The 17974-nt window shown below is 43.4% G+C and overlaps 1 protein-coding gene and 1 non-coding gene across 13 annotated transcripts in view; both read left to right on the top strand.

Moving 5' to 3' along the window:
• Positions 1-17974, top strand: part of ANKRD6 (ankyrin repeat domain 6) — a 168219-nt gene that overhangs the window by 123788 nt on the left and 26457 nt on the right. For 6 of the 12 annotated variants that reach the window (XM_074333299.2, XM_019743306.3, XM_074333298.2 and 3 more), the window contains exons 2-3: positions 11386-11484; positions 13555-13894. In XM_074333299.2, coding sequence (XP_074189400.2) covers positions 13601-13894 — 294 coding nt within the window. In that variant the 5' untranslated portion in view covers positions 11386-11484; positions 13555-13600. The remainder of the gene's footprint in view (positions 1-11385; positions 11485-13554; positions 13895-17974) is intronic. The other 6 variants (XM_019743299.3, XM_019743307.3, XM_088795562.1 and 3 more) reach the window with 1 other exon arrangement.
• Positions 2525-2630, top strand: LOC141571938 (U6 spliceosomal RNA). Its single transcript, XR_012496980.2, has one exon. It is a non-coding gene; the product is annotated as a U6 spliceosomal RNA (small nuclear RNA).

Genomic DNA, 17974 nt, shown 5'->3' with positions numbered 1-17974 from the left:
AGGAGCCCTTCCAGCACCCAGATGTTCAACTAGCAAGTCGCCCACCATTCCCCATTCCCGTGGTCTGTGTGGTTGGCACTCAGCTGCCTGAGCGGTCGGTCACACTTAAAACGGAAACTTCTAACTACACAGCAGAGTATTTTATAACCGAGATTAATGTGCCAGTAAAACCCCACTACAGTCATATATTTAATAGATTCTAACCACTCTAGGGGAGACATTGTAATGTAGCACAACTGGGTGTCAACATTTTCGAATCCTCCCTTAAAAAGTACCTGTATCTTTTCTGAATGAAATGCACTGGAGGATTACTGACTTCCAGGCCAGTAACTGGCCTATCATGAGATTTCTGAAGCGTCCTCACCTAATCCACATTCTTCTAGGAGGGCTGTGAGTGAAGCTGCCAAAGAGGAAAGGAGCTTTAGAAGCTATGAGTTGCCCCTTAGGGCCTCTGCTCAGGTGCCACTGCAGGTGGTCTGTTGGTGAATTCTCTGAGTCCCTTATTAGTTTCCTTATTTCTCTTTTCTTTCTCTTAAGCTATAATGACTTAGCTTTCAGAACATAAATTAAGCCTGGAACCTGTTTGGAGACTGAAAATTCTTTCTCACAGGCCTGTCGCTTTGTTTCCAATAAGAGTTGGCTGTTGTATGTTTAGGGTGTTGTAAACCAAGGATCTCTGGTAGATGGGTGAGTAGGTGATAAATGTGCTTGGTTTTCTTTTAGCCCATGTTTTCATCAAATCGAGCAATGCATAAAGAATTAGACACCATGAGCGAGTGAAATTTATCCCAAGTATGCAAGGCTGGTTCATCCTTAATCAGTGTAAACCCTGTATCAACAGCTGCCTTAGTCTGCTTGGGCTGCTATACATAATGCCATAGGCTGGGTGGCTTAAACAATAGACATTTATTTCTCACAGTTCCGGAGGTTGGGAAGTCCAAGATCAAGGTGCCAGCAGATTTGTTCCTGAGAGGGCCCTCTTCCTGCTTACAGACAGTGGCCTTTTTGCTGTGTTCACACATGATGGAGAGAGAGAGAGAGAGAGAGAGAGAGAGAGAGAGAGAGAGAGAGCTCTGGTCTCTCTGCCTCTGTTTATAAGGACGAATCTAATCATGGGGTCCACATTCATGACCTCATTGAACCCTAATTACTACCTGTAGGTGCTATCTCCAAGTACCATCACATTGGGGGTTAGAGCTTTAACATAGGAACTTTGGGGAAACAAACATTTAGTCCATAACAGGTTAAACAAGAAAAGTTATATGATCATATCAACAGATGTAGAAAAAGCATTTGATAAACTCCCACACTCATTGGTGGTTAAAAAAAGCTCTCAGCAAACTACCAGATTTGATAACTTTCTCAACATGATAAGGATTAGCTACAAAACCCTACAGCTAACATACTTAATGGTGGAAGACTGAATGCTGTCCTCTGAGATAAGGAATAAGGCCAGGATATCTGTTTGTACCACTTCTATTCAGTGCCAGTGTTCCAGATTTTAACCACTGCAGCAAGGCAAGAAGAGGAAAGGAAAATCATACAGATTGGAAAAGAAGAAATAACACTGTCCCTATTTGCAGATGACATGAGTTTCTACATAGAAAATATTAAGGAGTCTATAAAACAAACAAACAACTCCTAAAACTAAAAAGAGAGTTCAGCAAACTTACAAGATCGAAGATCAACACACAAAAATTAATTGTACTGCTATATACTAACTCTGAATTTGTGGAGATGGAAATTAAAAACAATACCCTTTAGAGTCACTCCAAAGGAAATGAAATACTTAGGGATAAATTTAACGAACCATGTACAGGAGCTGAAAAATTTCAAAATGCTGATGAAAGAAATAAAAGGAGGCCCAAATAACTGGAGATGAGTACGTACTATAGTCATAGTTAGAAGACTCAACACAGCAAAGAGGCTCACTCTCTTTGAATTGTCTAGATGTTTAGTGCAATTTCTACTAAAATCCCAGCAAAGTGTTTTGCACATGTACACAAGCTTATTTTTAAATGTATGCAGAAAGGCACAAACCCTAGGCTCGCTCAAACAAAATAAAGCACGAAGAATCACTGTATTTGATATTAAGCCCAACTATATAGTACAGTATTGGGGAGAATGTGGTATTGTGGAAGGATTGACACAGACCAGTAGAAAGAATAGAAAACCCAGAAATACACCCACACAAATATGTCCAACTGAATTTTCCCAAAGGTACAAAGCAATTCACTAGAGGAACTCGTAATAAATGATATTGGAGCAATTGGATGTCCATAGGTTTAAAAACCTTTACTTAAACCTACTTAATTTATACAAAAATTAACCTTTTGGGTCATGGCCTTAAATGTAAAATTATAAAACTTTAGAAAAAAATCATAGGAGAAAATCTTCAGGCTCTAGGACTAGGCAAATCATTAGACTTGGCACCTAAAACATGATCCATAAAAGGATACATTGGATCTCATCAGAATGAAAAACTTTCGCTCTGTGAACAACTCTGTTAAGAAAATGAAAAGATGTGCTCTCTTGGCAGCACATATACTAAAATTGGAACGATACAGAAAGGATTAGCGTGGCCCCTGAGCGAGGACGACCTGCAAATTCGTGAAGCGTTCCTTGTTTTGTGCAAGTCCCAGCCTCTTCACGCCCTTTGCTGATTAGCTCAGAAGAAATAATGAGTCAGAGCTCAACACATGGCACTCAATAGCAAAATTGTCACTTTTCACTCTAAAAATATTCTTGTAAGACAATCTGAAATGAAAACAAAGCTGAGTTACACCTGGGTATTTATGTGCAAATATTTCAACTTGCATTTCCTTCGTAAACATTAAATAAAAAGAGAAGATGAAAAGACAACCAACAGTCTAGGAGAAAATATTTGCATACCACATATTTGACAGAGGATTTGTACTGTGTTTCCCCGAAAATATGACCTAGCCAGACAATCAGCTTCAACACGTCTTTTGGAGCAAAAATTAATATAAGACCTGGTTATTATGTTATATTATATTATAGTATACCTGGTATATTATATTATGCCGGGTCTTAGAGTAAAATAAGACCCGGTTTTATATTATATTATATAAGACCCGGTATTATATTGTATTGTATTATATTATATTATATTATAATACTGGGTCTTATATTATAGTAAAATAAAACTGGGTCTTATATTAATTTTTGCTCCAAAAGACGCATTAGAGCTGCTTGTCCGGCTAGGTCTTATTTTCGGGGAAACACGGTATCTAGAATATATAAAGAACTCTCAAAATTCAACAGTAATATAACAAACAATCCTATTAGAAAATAGGCAAAAGCCATGAAGAGATATTTCACCAAAGAGCATATATGGATGGCAAATAAGCAAATGAAAAGATGTTCAATATCATTAGGCCTTAGGTAAATGAAAATTAAAACCACAACGAAATACCATTACATCTATCAGAATGACTAAAACGAAAAATAGTGCCTGCACCAAATGCTGTAAAGGATGTGGAGAAACTGGATCTCTTATACATTGCTGGTGGGAACGTAAAATGATACATCCACTCTGGAAAATAGTTTGGTAGTTTCCTATAAAACTTAAATATGCAACTACTGTATGACCCAGCAGTTGCACTCTTGGACATTTATCCAAGAGAAACGAAAGCTTATGTTTACACAATTGCATACAAAGAAATGTTGATAGCACCTTTATTTGCAATAGCTAAAAACTGGAAACCACCCAGGTGTCCTGCAACAAGAGGAAAAGTTAAACAAATTATGGTGCATTCATACCATGGACTACTACTCAGCCATGAAAAGGAACAAACTATTGATACATGCAAAGTTACACCCTGTTTTATTCCAAAGTAGAGACTTGGCAAACGTTTGTCAGGGACGGGGGTGGGGGAAGGTGCGGGAGGGAGGTTGGGTGTATTTGTCCAAGGGCAACAGCACGATCCTTGGTGACACTAGAACTGTATGGTATCTTGACTGTATCCAAGTCAGTATCTTGATTCTGATGCTGTCCTACAGTTTTGCAAGATGTTATAATTGGAGGAAACTGGGTAAAGGATTGTTTCTTAAAACTGCATCTAAATCTACAGTTATCTCAAAGTAAAAAGTTTAATTTTAAAAAATTGCCAAGGGAAGATAGGAATCACAAAAACTATCATTAAAAGCTATTTGTGTCCGAAGGGCCATAGTTACAACCTCAGCCTCAGGTCGAGGAAGGAGTCCCAGGTTCTTGGAGTTAGGCTTGTGCAGCTGTGCTTCCCTTATCCCAGGCAGTGAAGTGGCAGCCTGGGCGCCTGAATCCCTCTGGTCTTTCCAGTGCCTTGATTCTGGTGGTGTGTCCCTGGTGTTTTATGCCCTGTAAAGGGAAGATTTTACAGTACAAGTCCAGTGCTCCTGCCCATGTGTGATTGGACTGTTGACCCTCAGTGTTGAATTTTACCTCTGTCCCCATGACATTTTGTCTTGTTAAAATTAGCCTGTTCTTCCAATCTGAGGTCGTCTTGAATCCTGGCTTTTGTCGTCCGAGGAATTGACTCCCTTGCTGCTTCTTGTCACCTGTAGTCTGATTAAGATGTGATGTGTCACGCATCCAGGTAGACAAAACACATTTCTAACAAGGAAAGAAAGCTCTGAAGTTTTTTTGAAATTATAAGTGTTTTTAAATGTAAAGTTTTATTTCTCTCCTTTGATCCGTGGCACTTTTTCTTTCCCCATTTTCTTCTGAACGTCTTTACAACTTTGTCTTCATTGAATCAAGTCTGAGAAGGATTTGGAAGTGTTTGACCCAAATCTACAACATTCCAGGCAGTTGAGACTCTGGGAGTACAGTTGAGATGCTTGGGGGCACCTGAAAAGATTGGTTTGGGGGGGGGGGTGTCTTCTACCATTTAAAACCTAAATGAGGGACCAAATGGCCAGAGTTCTAGCTGTATGCAGTTCTGCCACAAATAAGATTTGAGAGCTTGAAAAATCATTGAGTTTCTGTTCTTCTTATTGTCCTCATCCAAAGTAAACTCTCAAAGACCCTATTTAATCTGAATATTATATTGTTTCTGAACTGTGCCACTTTTATTTTACTAGTGTTACAACTTTGTTGTTTCTGCATCTCTCTCTCCTTTCTTGTTTTCTTAATGCTGCAGATAATGTAGGCGGATATTACTTGCCTCATGAAAGACTGTCCAACCCTGATCTATTGTATCTCTCATGATCTCCTGAAGAAAGGAATTGTTGTCATTTTGAAATGATTATGCTAATCTAACCTAAATTCTTCCTGTTAATCTGTTTCCCCTTGTGTGGGTCACATCTGTGTAACTACCCTCCTTGTAATGACCGCCAGCTAAGATGGTTAAATTTTTTTATTTCCTTGAGCCGATGGGTCTCAATTCCTTTCTCCTCCTTTTGCCCCATGTCTCTGTGTGACCTTGGGCTCAAGTATATCATTGACCAAAGACGGTGTTCCAGCAACAGCTAAGCACCAGCACCCTTCTCACTTTTCAGGTCCACTGTGTTACACCAGGCAGCTGCCCTGAAGAGTACTCAGGCACCTGCGTATCATTCACGGGGCAGGTATTGTTGGTCTGAAAGGCCTGCCTTTAGCGAGGACGATCCCAGACACCGAAGCAGCAGAGAGGAGCTGGGACCCGGCTTCTGAGTCTGGCTGGAGCAGTGAGTTTCCAGATCATAAGGGCACTGGCCCCATGGAATCAGTGTGAGGGCACCGTCTTTCCAGGCTTGTTTCTGTGGGTTGTGGTTCTCAGAGGACCCCTGGACCCCCACTTGGGCTCGGCCCCTTTCGAGGGAGGTCTCTCCCACATAAACTCCTCAGTCCTCCTGGTGTTGTCCAGTGAGAAGAATTAAGGACCATGTATATGAACGCATGCTGGGAACAAAACACCGCCACTTTCCTTCAAGGTGTATTTTAAGCTGGTTCCCTTTGGCCGGGCTCCCTGGTCATCCTCACTGGCAGCAGATCTTTATCTGAACAGGAATCCTTCCGCTGGAATGTTCCCTGGCCCCTCCAGGTAGGAGTTGGCCTCTTCAAACTGAGTAGCAGGGACCGTTTGTCCTGTGCTCCCTTTATGATCACCTGTTAGTATATAATTTATGAGTCACCTGCTGGAGCGGGACTTGCTCTGATATTCTCACGTGGCAGTTCTGCTGGAAGGCGGGACTCACAAAGGCTCAACCTGCCAGAACAAAGCAGCACCCCAGACCCGAGCCCCAGAGTTGCTGACAGTGGGGCCACTTTTTTGTGGTTGTTGGCTAGCAACCTCTCAAGCCCATTTGCTGTCCAGTTCCCTGGACGTGAACAGGCTCTGAGTCTCTGCCTCTTCCTGGTTGGATCTGGGAAATGTGTGCTCCCTGCAGGGGCCTACGACCCGTCATCCCTGCCCGTCTCCGATGGCCCATCCTGATACCAGGGCAAGTTGGAGGAACTAGCACCTTTAAAGGGTCCGAGGCAGGGGTTCATGACTTCTGGCTGCTCATTGGAATCACCTGGAACTTTAAAAACAGACCCCACCCTAGGCTGGTGGAATTCAATCCTTTGGTGGTAAAGTTTAGGATTTAAAAAAAATTGTTTTTTCAGGTGACTCTAATGTGCAACAGGATTGAAAACCAGTGGTTTATATCAGTAGCTCTTAAAATGTGTTCACATACTAGCAGCATCTGCTTGTCTTGGAAACTTGTCAGAAATGCAAATTCTGTCTCCATTCCAGACCTACTGAATCAGAAACTCTGGAAGGGGGTCCAGACATCTGTCTGTTAACAAGCCCTCTGGGAGATTCTGCTGCCCAATAAAATTTTAGAACCACTGTTTAAGGCGTAATATTAATGCAGAAAGCAAGATAGTTTTATGTGAGCTGTGAATACAACTGCGCAAGAGCAGCAATAGAAAAGATGTACTGAAAAAAGATTGGATAAAAATGATAGTAGTTGTATTGGGGGTAACATTACTGATGATTTGCTTTTATCTTCCAAATTTTTAGTGATGTCATCGTGTTGCTTATATACATTTTTAAGGTACCAGAAACTCTGGGTTGTGGCGATGCAGTGTCTTAGTGTTTTGTACCGACGGGTGTGGATGGGAGCACGAAGAATGTGGCAAGAGGAATGACTCTTGCTTGGACAGGCCCAACAAGGCAGGTTTCACCCGAGGGCCTGTAGCTGCTCTGAGCAGAATTACCCTGGCCCCTTTTCATCTCACCCTATGCTTCTCAGTGTAGATGGATAGACTGACAAACAGACCAACCTCCCAGGTGCTTCACATGTATAGTGAGAATGGGAAACCTCTCCCCATCCTTGAGATTCTGAGGAAACCAGGCTATTGCCAAGCACCTTCAGAGGTCTGCATCTGGGAGTCTCAGGAGCTTCCTGAGAGTGAGACAGAGCCCCTCTGCCAGGGCACAGCCTCACTCCCACAGCACAAGCCGGCAGCAGGTAGAGTTGGGGTTCAGAGCGTGGGGGCTGGAGCCAGACAGCTTCTGGGTGAATCCACACTCAAATTACCTGCTGTATGACATGGAACAAGTGCCAGAGTCTCTTGATACCTCAGTTTCCTCACCTGTCCAATTGACTTACTAATAATGCCCACCTCCTAGGGTCGTTGGGAGGACTGAATGACCTAATACATGTAAAGTCAGGATAGCACCCACCATGTAGTAAGCATCCTATAAATGTTAGTTGTGTCTGTGTCTTGTTCTCATTATTATTGGTCTCCCTGGGTCCACCAGGACCTGGGTTGAGTTGGGTTGAACTGGTCTTTGAGGATAACCGGGGTAGGACCCAGAACAAACTGATGCTTCTGAAACGTCTTCCTCTTCTCACGCTTAGTACATTGTCTTTTCTCCTGTGCCCATTTCTTCCACTGGTCGGTCCTGGGGACATGGAGATGAGAGCAGTTGCATCTTCGAATCATTCAAAGATCCCTGTAAGGCTCAATCTTTATTTGCTCCCTCACACTTAGGGCATTCCAGCCTTTCCCATTTGTCAGGTATGACTTTGGAGTATACTGTGTGCTGGGCAGGAGCAGCTGTTCCCCTTAAGAGCTTCACTTTTGTTGCTTTTCACTACAGAATGTTCTGGAAAACCAAGTACATTTCTGTTTCCTTCTTGCTTTCCTCTGGTGAGTGGTAGTGGTGGTGATGGTATATGTGTATGTGTCTAAGGGGAGTTAGTCTTGTGTTAGGAAAGCCCAGGACAGGAGTGGACAGCTTTAGGTTTAGCAGGAAACTGGTTACTACTGCCTTGGCTACTGCTATGCCGATGCCAGAAATAGAGCCAGACACATGAGGCAGACACCGAACCTCTTCAGAGAAGCCCCATGTCACTATTGCAGCTGCTTAAATGCTTGTGAAGCCCCCAGGATAGCTACACCTCCTCTGAGGGGCCAGGACATCCGAGAACTTACAGTCTGCTGCCATCCCAGGCTCTCCATTGCTCTGAGGTCGAGCCTGGATCTGTGGGATTTACTCCTGTGTCCCTGTGGCAGCCTCAGCCTGCCCTGTGGTTGAGGGCCACTGGAACCTCTTGTACATGCCCCCCAACCCCCCATACCCCAGAGTCTGCTTGCTTCATCATTCATGGAAGGCACAGTCCACTCTCAGGGAGATCACGGCCTAGTTGGAAGAAGCCAGCATCCAGGGTGACACTCAAAACAGAATGTGGTAGTTTCCTAAAAGGGAGCTGAAGTGCTATGGGAGTGGAGAAGAGAAGGCCAGAAACATTTCTTCTTGGAGAACCAGAGAAGGCATAGTTTGGAGATGGTGTTCGTGCTAAAGAAGGACCTTCCAGCAGAGACACGGAGACTTGGAACTGTGGACTAGGTTTCAAAACGGGAGGTGGGCGAGTGGGTCAGGAATGCATATAGGAACATTGACCCTCCTGCCAGGGCTCATCTGGCTTCCAGGTGATCACAGATCCAACTCTGCCCTTCGCCTTTGAAAGGTCCCTTCGCCTTTGAAAATGTGTCACTGGTCTTTGCTCAGGCAAAGGTGTGGGGGTGTCAAGGAGGAGAGGGAACATCTGGGGTGCCTTCAGGAGTGAGGGCTGAGGACAGTTGGAGGGAAAGGAATCCCCCATTAGATGGTGGTTGTTATCTCATTTATCCTATTTCCATGGGGTAGGGAGTGGAGGCCATTTCTGTTCTACAAATGAGAAAACAGGCTTAGGAGAGTGTAGTCAGAGCTGGGACTTGAACTAAGCTCCTCAGACTCCAAAGCCTCTGGCCTTTCCTTTCTCCACAGAGGGGACTCTCTGCTGACTGGATGAGGAAGGTGCCTCTGATCCAGGGCCATCCTGTCAGTAACTTACAGTTTCTAAAGTGCCCTTCAGATGTGACTGGGTTTGAACCACAGCAGCATTTCCTTCTCTTGACTTTTGATTATTTGTATTCACTTGGACAAACATTTTCACCTCTTTGGGCTTTGCCTCCCACCAGTAATACCTGGTTGCTGACTGGATGTTCCTCAGGGCTCCCCTGACCCCCCTAACACTCAGTGACTTCTTGGCCTGTGGCCTCTTTACCAGCCACTCTCCGGGTAACTTCTCCCCATCGTGGTCTGTATTTCCCAGTTGTTCAAAAGCACTCTCATCCCATCATCCTGTCAGCCTTCCTCACAGCACACACGTCTTTCTCCCTGCGCATGTAGTGAATGTCCCTGTGTTGCAGAAGGCCTTAGCAATTTTGTGAAGGTCACTTATCCAATATCCTTGATGACAGGTGGAGCCTGGGACGAGGCCCAGTGAATGGGACCCAGTTCCTTTGCTCCATCTGATAAGCTGTGGACATTTCATTTAAAGAATCAAGGTTAAGTAGCATGCACTGAACACAATCACCAGCCAACGAAGGTCATGCCTCGTCTCAGACGTTGCCTTTTTTTGAAAGCTTTTTATATCCCACTTTCTTGGGAATAACTTTTTCTTAATTAAGAATTCTAATTTTAAAGTGAGCTCTGACCCCTTTCTTTTCAGAATCATTCTAGTGCTTTGATTGCATTTCCTGGGTAGAAATTCAGATCCTTTATTACCTGTTCTCTGTTTTCCTCCATGGCTAGTTACCCATGGAGAACTGGCACTTTACTGAGATCATAAAGGTTTATCCTGCTAGAATATCAATGAAGGTCTTTGGGAAGTTTTATCGAGATGCTAAAAAGGACCTCAGGCCGTGTGACATTCTTACCCTTCCATGCTTGTTTCAGCATGGCTGGGGGCCCTGGTGAAATGCCATTTGAAACAGGGAGTGGAAACATTTCTTCACAGAGCTCTTGAGGGAGAAAGCAAAGGGGACATAGTGTGTCCTTTAGAATTTGGAGAATTCTGGCGAGGTCAGTTCCCTGGATAGAAGTTGATATGTACTGAAGAGGGTTATTTTGGATGGCACCCTCAGTGTCGTACCTCAGGAGCCACAGCTTAGGGCAGTTATTTAAAGGGAATGGGCATCTCTGAGAGCCAACTGTAGGGCTAAGAAGCCTCATGAGGTGCGCAAGGAGGGCCCTCACCACTGTGTTCTGCAAACCCCCGGAAGCCACTTGCATGCCCATCAGTAGGAGAATGGGTGAATGGTGAAATTGATGAACCTGAACTACATGCGACAATATGAAAAGAAAAAAAAATCTCAAGAATATAGTGGACAAATTGCCAAATGATACTGTACAATTTAATACTATTCATGTAAGGTTTGAAAACAAGCAGAACAGTGTTGACGAATTATTGTTTATGGCTACACACAGGTAGTAAAATATAACCAAAGGCAAAAGAATGATGAATACCACATTTAAGAGAGGTGACCTCTGGGGTTAGAGGGGAAATGAGATCTGGGAGGGGTTCGCAAGGAATGGCGGTGGTTTTTCTCATGTTTCCTTAAAGTGATTAGTGGGCATGTACATTTTAAAATATTCATGTCTTTTTGAATGGCTGGAATATTTTGTAATTTGTGTTTAAAAAGGGGAGAACCTATTCTGATCAGTTTGGCCCGCAGTTTCAATTTTGAGTAATTACTAATCACATTTTTCTGGGGCGGATTAGCTTGGCCTTTTGCTGTTCACCCATCTCTTGCCCCATCAGATTCATTGTAGCCACTTCATCACCTCTGTATTAGCACCAGTGAGAAAACAAAAGCAACCTTGAAACCCCCTCATTTTCCGATTTGTCAGTTTGATGAGTGGGGAGTAGAAATTATGCACTAAAGGAAATCTTCACATTTTGAGCATATTTTGTTCATTGATTACAATGCCAATAGCCAAGGTTAATGGAGACAAACTTGAATTCTGAGTAAATCCATAAGAATGTCCTGCCAAGCCGGAGGGGAGAGGGGAGTGCCGCTGTGCAGGGGTGTGGTTTTGGTGTCCTGTTTTGAAATCAGTGTTTGCTTTGCATTAACAGCATGGGCGGACCCCCCTGCATCTTGCTGCCAATAAGGGCCATCTTTCTGTGGTCCAGATCTTGCTGAAGGCTGGCTGTGACCTCGATGTCCAGGATGATGTGAGTAGAAGCCATCATTCTATCAGGAGATGGGTTGTCAGGGGAGCTTGTCTGCTCCGTAATACAGCGTGTAACCAGCTATGAGGTGGGAGGGTAGTGGAAGCGCTCCAGCACTTTTTTATCTCTATGTTGGTCCCCATGGTGGGAAGAATGTCCTCTTGAAGATCTCCTCTGGGACCCATTCTCAGTAGCAAGTTGGAGTTTGGAAGTGTGGAGTGGTTTTTCCATCATAGTTAATTTCCGATCTGGTATCATTGAAGTGCAGAGCCTCAAAGGACATTTATGTCTGTGTCCTATCTTAGTAGGAAGTAACACCACACACACACACACACACACACACACACACGAGTAAGAATGGGCAAGGCCTGCTGGAAACGGGTGTTACTGACCAAGCTTACCACTGGAGAAAAGGTGGGGCTTAAAATTTTAATTTTATTCCTTTTCTCACCTTGATTTCTCTCAGTCAGTGTACATTTAGTTTAACACAACCTATTCAAAGAAAACAAAACGTACCTCATGGAATGTAAGAAAAAGAAGGCTTCCAGAAAGAGGTCACTTTGGTGCTATACCATTAAGACTCAACCTCTGAGTCTCTTCATTCAAGTTATCTAGAGAGAGACTCCAGTTGGCTCCTTTGGGGTCAAGTATCAATTGCTGAGCGAGTCAGCAGTGGGGGATGGGGTCATGTAGTACATGAGGTGCCCTATTGGGTCTTTGGGAAAGGCGGCTTCTCTAAGAAGGGGATATAGATAAGATTATGTAAATTGTCCTCCAATGAACTATTAGGAAAACGTCCTGTGACAATATGATTGGAAACTGTTTCTAATTCAGTTTCTAACTCTAATTTGTATGGTAGGACCCTAAGAAATAAGCACTTTTGTGAGAAACAGACTCTTGAAGAGTTTGCACTTATCACTTCTTCCAGATTCACTTTTAATAAATGTGGTTACAGAGTGTTACCAAATTTCCGACCCTCAGGTATGTGAGGGTGAGCATTACCAAAGGGCTTGAATGTTCTAAAACTTGGCCAGCACACAGTGAGAAGGACAGCATTTGCAAAGAAATAACTAAATACGTCATTGTTTTATGATAGGCAGAAGGCTGTCCTGTGTCATTCATAATTCTCTGGTTATACTTGGAACCTGTTGGATTATCAAGAATGTTATTTTCATAAGATGTTGACTTTGTTTTAAGCGGTTGGTTTTCACCTTGGGTCATAATACTTTATTTTCCTGTATTGTGTGGCCATCCTAACAGTCCTGATTATATCATATCCTTAGACGACCAGAGCAAATACAGAGGGAGAGAGAAGAGATTCTGACCACAGAACAGGCGGGGCCTGGAGTTGCTGGTGCACACTTGTTGGGATACATGTGTTCTGCTTTTAATTAAAGCCCTTGCTCATCATGGTGGCGAGGCTGCAATGCCAGGCATGCTGACCTATCTCCACCCAATACTCCAGCCTTAGGGCCGAGAATCACTGTGTTCTTATTCAGCAAAAGCCATGCCAACTTCCTAGAACTGCTGCTGCTTATTATCTCAGACAAGATAGGAAGTAAAACAGGCAGGAGTTCTCACAAAGAAACCAAGGGGAGTCATGTCCATGTAGCGATGGCAGCAGAAGAAAAGCCAGCTCTGCTTTTAACAAGAACACCCTCTTTCATCATTGGAATTAGTATTTATTTTCTTGCATCTTTTCCACCTTAAACAGATAATGCATACGTTGCTTCTCTCAGGTATCTTAAAACAAAGCAAAATAAGAACACAACAAAAACAGTGTAAGAACAGATGCGAGTAGAGAAGGTGGAATGGACCTTCACTAGCTCTACAGTAATGTTTTTGCCAGAATATGGTTCATGTCTGTCTTCTTTGTATATTTACCATGCTTGTTGATGATCAACCTTGAAACTTATGCAAGAATTTGAGAAAGAAAACTCTTTATGGTTGTTCTTTAAAGAAGCTGGGAGACTTGGAAAAAATCATTTCAGAAGGTACCTGTCTTGGATGATGGGGTAGAAATAGAGAATGTTTATGTTATGAAGCATTTACCCCTAACTTCATATTCTGCAGATACTGTCCTTTAATGTCATGGTAAAGACTGAGAATTAGTTGAAGAATGACCTCCAGTGGCCTGGAGTGGGATTATTATGAATTTGAACCTGTGGAAACCAGTTCTTTAGAATATGCAACTCCAGGAGCAAATTCCCTCTTGCTTCCCGCCAATCCCGTCAACTCTCACTGGAGCTCTAACGCCATCTCTGATTGGTCAATGAGCAATCACACAGCCCCCACCTCAGAAATAGTCCAGGACCCTGTGGCCACGGTAAAAGGCATGAAGGAAGAGAAAAATAAGAAAAACCCAAGAAGAAAGGCTAGGAAGAACCCTAGAAGATCAGAGAGAGAAAAAGAGGTCAGCACCTTGTTTTGCACACCTCGCCTGTCTTGAGCTTCCTTGTAACATGTCTGCCTGTGCCTCCTGAACAGGGGCGTTGCCACCCTTGCATGACTGGGGTTCCTTCCATGAGCTTAGCTTTGGAATCTGCCTGCACTGTGCTCACTCTCTTTTACCATATAGGAAGAATACTAAAAGGATTTCAAAACAAAGATTGAGACCTCAGAGCTTCTAAACCTCTTAAAATCCCAAAGTAAGAAATACCGATGTCTTAGAAAAATTGAGATCTGGCAGTTCATGTACTTTGGAAACAGGTCAACATGTTCCAAATCCAAGTGCCAAGCTGCAAGTGTGCTGGCTCTTTCCGTTTCCAACTGCAGCATTTTTCCTTCTTTGTAGTTAATCATTCAATGACTGCTTCTTGGGCGCCGATAGCGGCCGTGGCACTGTGCTCGATGCACTTAGCTTGATGATGCCATAAAGAGGCGGCCCGAACCCTACAGAGGCACCTGATCTTTTTTAAGGCCTGTCCTAAGGTTAATTGACTTCACAGACTGGAACAGATGTCAGTGCAAAGAGCCTTGACAATTTGAATTCTGGCCCAACCATGTTACCCCGAATTAGGTGGTTATCCTAGGCTATCTTGAACTGCACTGGGCCTAGGTCTTTTATTTATTTATTTTTTAAATCAATAAAATGAAAATTAAATGCCATGGCACTTGGAGCATAGTAGGGGGTCAATAAATATTCACTGAATAAATAATCAGTAAATGCTCTTGAGCATTTCTATTCTATTCTATTCTAGTCTATTCTATTCTACTTTTCCCAGCTTTTTTTATTTATCCAAGTTTTTAGAATTTCATATTTGATTTAAATCATATAGAAATAAGAATTATGTCACAGTTACTGCTTGGGTCTGTCAGTAAGCATGTACTGAGGGCACATTTTGTTCTTTTCTGTGTCATATTTCAAAGAGGAAATATTTCAACAGTAAGTTTTAGATGTATATGAGGAAAAGTTGATTCACAGGTAACTGACCCTGTTCCCGTTGAGGGTCTTAAGTCATTCAGTTGTTTGTGTTGTGTTCTGGGCAGGAGCAGCTCTGAGATAGACAGCCTGAGGCAGCATTTTGCTTATGCATTTCATGGCTTCCAGAGCCTTTAATTCTCATCTTGGTAAGTTGAGGGTGGCTGGTTTTTATATGCCACAGGTGTCTCAGTCCTCCAGAACTACTCCCTGAGTGTTAACTAAGCTCATGGGCCAGCGGAAGGCCAGCCACTGGTGTTGGGAAAAGCCTGACTTTGGCCTTCCCAGCACTGTGTATCCGACTTATGAAGCACGGTCCCAGCTTCTGAGGGAGGTCTCTCTCTGAGGGAGTAAATATGGAGGGGGAGCTGTGGCCTGGAGATAGGTAGGCAGGGCAGCTAAAAGGTCTCTGCAGAGAAGGGAGATGCAGGAAACACCTGTGCCAGTTGATTGGGGACAATTTGTGTTCTACTGCAGCCTCACACAAGCCGTTAGATCTCTTTGAGTCTTGTCTTGCTAATCCATCTGGAAATGGACTTCTAAGGGCTGAACTAAAAGTTAGATTTAACTTCTTGAATTGAGCTAGAGTTTCACAAAAGGAAGTTATCTCGAGAGAAGTAAATATAGTAGACTCATGCTGAAAGCAAGTAATAAATAATGGTGACATTCTGACTCCAAAGCTGCCTCAGTTCATGATTTAGTGGCAGCTTGTGAAACACGATAAAACATTTGACCTACAGCAAGGCTGTGCCCCAGTCAGCAGAGGCCTTTTGTGTGACAACTCGTGCAGCAAGAGCGGCTGACACGGCCCATGTGTCTGGGGCTTGTTCGCACTTTATGCACAAGATGGGCAGCATGGCATGGTTAAGTTTCATTACGTAAAGAGGTTGTTCTGATTGGTCCAAGGAGTGCTAGTTAGAGTGTCAGAAGTTTGTGGCAATATTAAAAGGCCTCTAACCATTAGAAATCTGACCAAGTCAGTATTGAACTTGAAAGAGTGAGCTGTAGTCTCACTTTCCTTCCTGAGAACAGTGCCATCTTTCCTCATCACCTCAGGAATAATAAATTGCCCTTGAGGTACATTTGGGGAAAACCCATCACCATTCCAATAGGGAAATGGGCAGTCTTGAAAATTCTCACAGAAGTTTTAAAAAGTTAAAATTTGCGCAATGTCTCCTGTGATTACTTGTTTGGACATTAAGTATACCTCATCTGGAAACCCTTCGTTAGATGTTTGAAATGGATGTGTCATGGGTTGGCATACCTCCTGCAACCATTGCTCCAGTGGCCACATTCTTTTTTTGCCTGCATGCCACATAGAAAGTGTCCTCGTTGAATAAGGGGTCTGGGAAAATGGAGAAAACCAAGTCTAAACTAATTTATAATGGGAATAATAGCTAAGGATGCAGAGAAGAGGGTTGCTGATAGAAATGCTGCGGACAGTGGATGAAGTCATGGCAAAGGGGCTGGATTGCAACCCGTCACTGCAGAAATCCCTTCAATTCTGTGACTGATCAATGAGAAAAGATTCTGAGATGTGGGTAGTCCCATTACTGTTACATCGTTACAGCTCAGACGTTGAATAAGTAGCCGTTTCTCCTGATGCTAAAAATTAAGTGTTAAATGCAAAAAGTTGGAATGTATTAAAAAGTACAAGGAAGAAAATAAAAATCACTTCTTGTGGATTTTTAAAGGGAGATTTTTTTTTTAACTTTAAGAAAGTGAATTTGAGTTTTACATAGCATTAAATGCTTTTTTGTTGTGATAAAATGTACATAACATAAAATTTACCACTTGAACCATATAGTTCAGGGGCGTTAAGTACGTTCACATTGTTATGCAATCATTACTACCATCCATTTCCAGAACTGTTTTTCTGATTAAGTGCTTTTAAGTTCATTGTTGTTTGTTATAGGTTCCAGAGAGATTGGTAATTAGAATCAGCATTTCATTAGGGTTACTTAGTATAAGTAGTGCGCATCCGTCTTTGAAACAAGTTCGTGCTTTCTGTCTTATAATAGTCTCTCATTCTTCTCTTGTGTTAAGGACCAGGGATATCACAGGGTATATGTTCTTTGTCCCTCTGGTTCTCCACCAGGAAACTTCATTTACGCACAACTCTTACCAACCGAATTACAGAACCTGAGAAGGAAGGGAAGGATCTTGGGCATCAAACCCCACCCCTCCTTTTACAGGTGAAAGACGTGAGGCCCAGGGAGGTGACAGGTGTTCCCCAAGGCCGCGCAGCACTCACATCTCCTGACCCCCTTCCCTGTGCTCCTTCCTTCCCACCAGAACATTTTCACACTGACCCTCCCCCCCCCCCCCCATTTAAACCTGGACCCCAGGCTGGACTTGATTTGTCTTGACCTGACTTCCTGAGTGCGTGTCAGAGATAAGATGTGCGCATAGAGACTTCAGAACTCTCTCATTACAGTCTTGACCATCTTACCTGTAGGAGCGTTTAGTCCTTCTCTCAGCTGCAATTAGGGGAGGGAGTCAAGTTCCCTTTGGCGCCTTGATGGAGAAAGAGAAGGTCTGCAATTCCAGGAATCTGATCGCAGAGAAAAGAGTCCAACGCAGTATAAATCAGTGAGGGTGTTGTCGTGAAATATCAGAAGAGGCTCCTTAGAGATATGCGCTGATAGCTCGCCAGAGTTACGTGGCATAACCCCCTATATTGCTCTTGGCCAGTACAAGTTAATCAACAAATATACGCCTGCCATCAAATCATGAGTCCTGCTCACAGACATAGCTGGATGGCAAGTTCTCTGAAAGCAGGGAATGAAAGAACTTGGTAGGGAGTCAAGATGCCAGGCATTGTTGGTGTAAGTGCAGAGCACACACAGTCTTGCTCTCAGATCTGCTCTTCACAGATGTGAGTCACAGCCCAGGTGAACTCTGCCGCCCACCCTGGGCAGCCGCTGAGGGCTTCACCCTTATTCTGAGGTCAGCTCTGTGGCCAAGGGCTGCTCTGCTGTTGGCTTAAGGTTCCCATGAACAGAATTGCTATGCCTGGTGTGCATTGTTTACTAACCAGACCACAAAGCCCGCCTCACCCACTGGCCCGAT

Source organism: Rhinolophus sinicus, chromosome 2 (assembly GCF_057876585.1).
Source record: "Rhinolophus sinicus isolate RSI-liver-muscle chromosome 2, RSI-T2T, whole genome shotgun sequence".
NCBI classification, from domain to species: Eukaryota; Metazoa; Chordata; class Mammalia; order Chiroptera; family Rhinolophidae; genus Rhinolophus; species Rhinolophus sinicus.
Note: the sequence above shows the minus strand (reverse complement) of the source record. Positions and strands in the feature narration are given on the sequence as shown.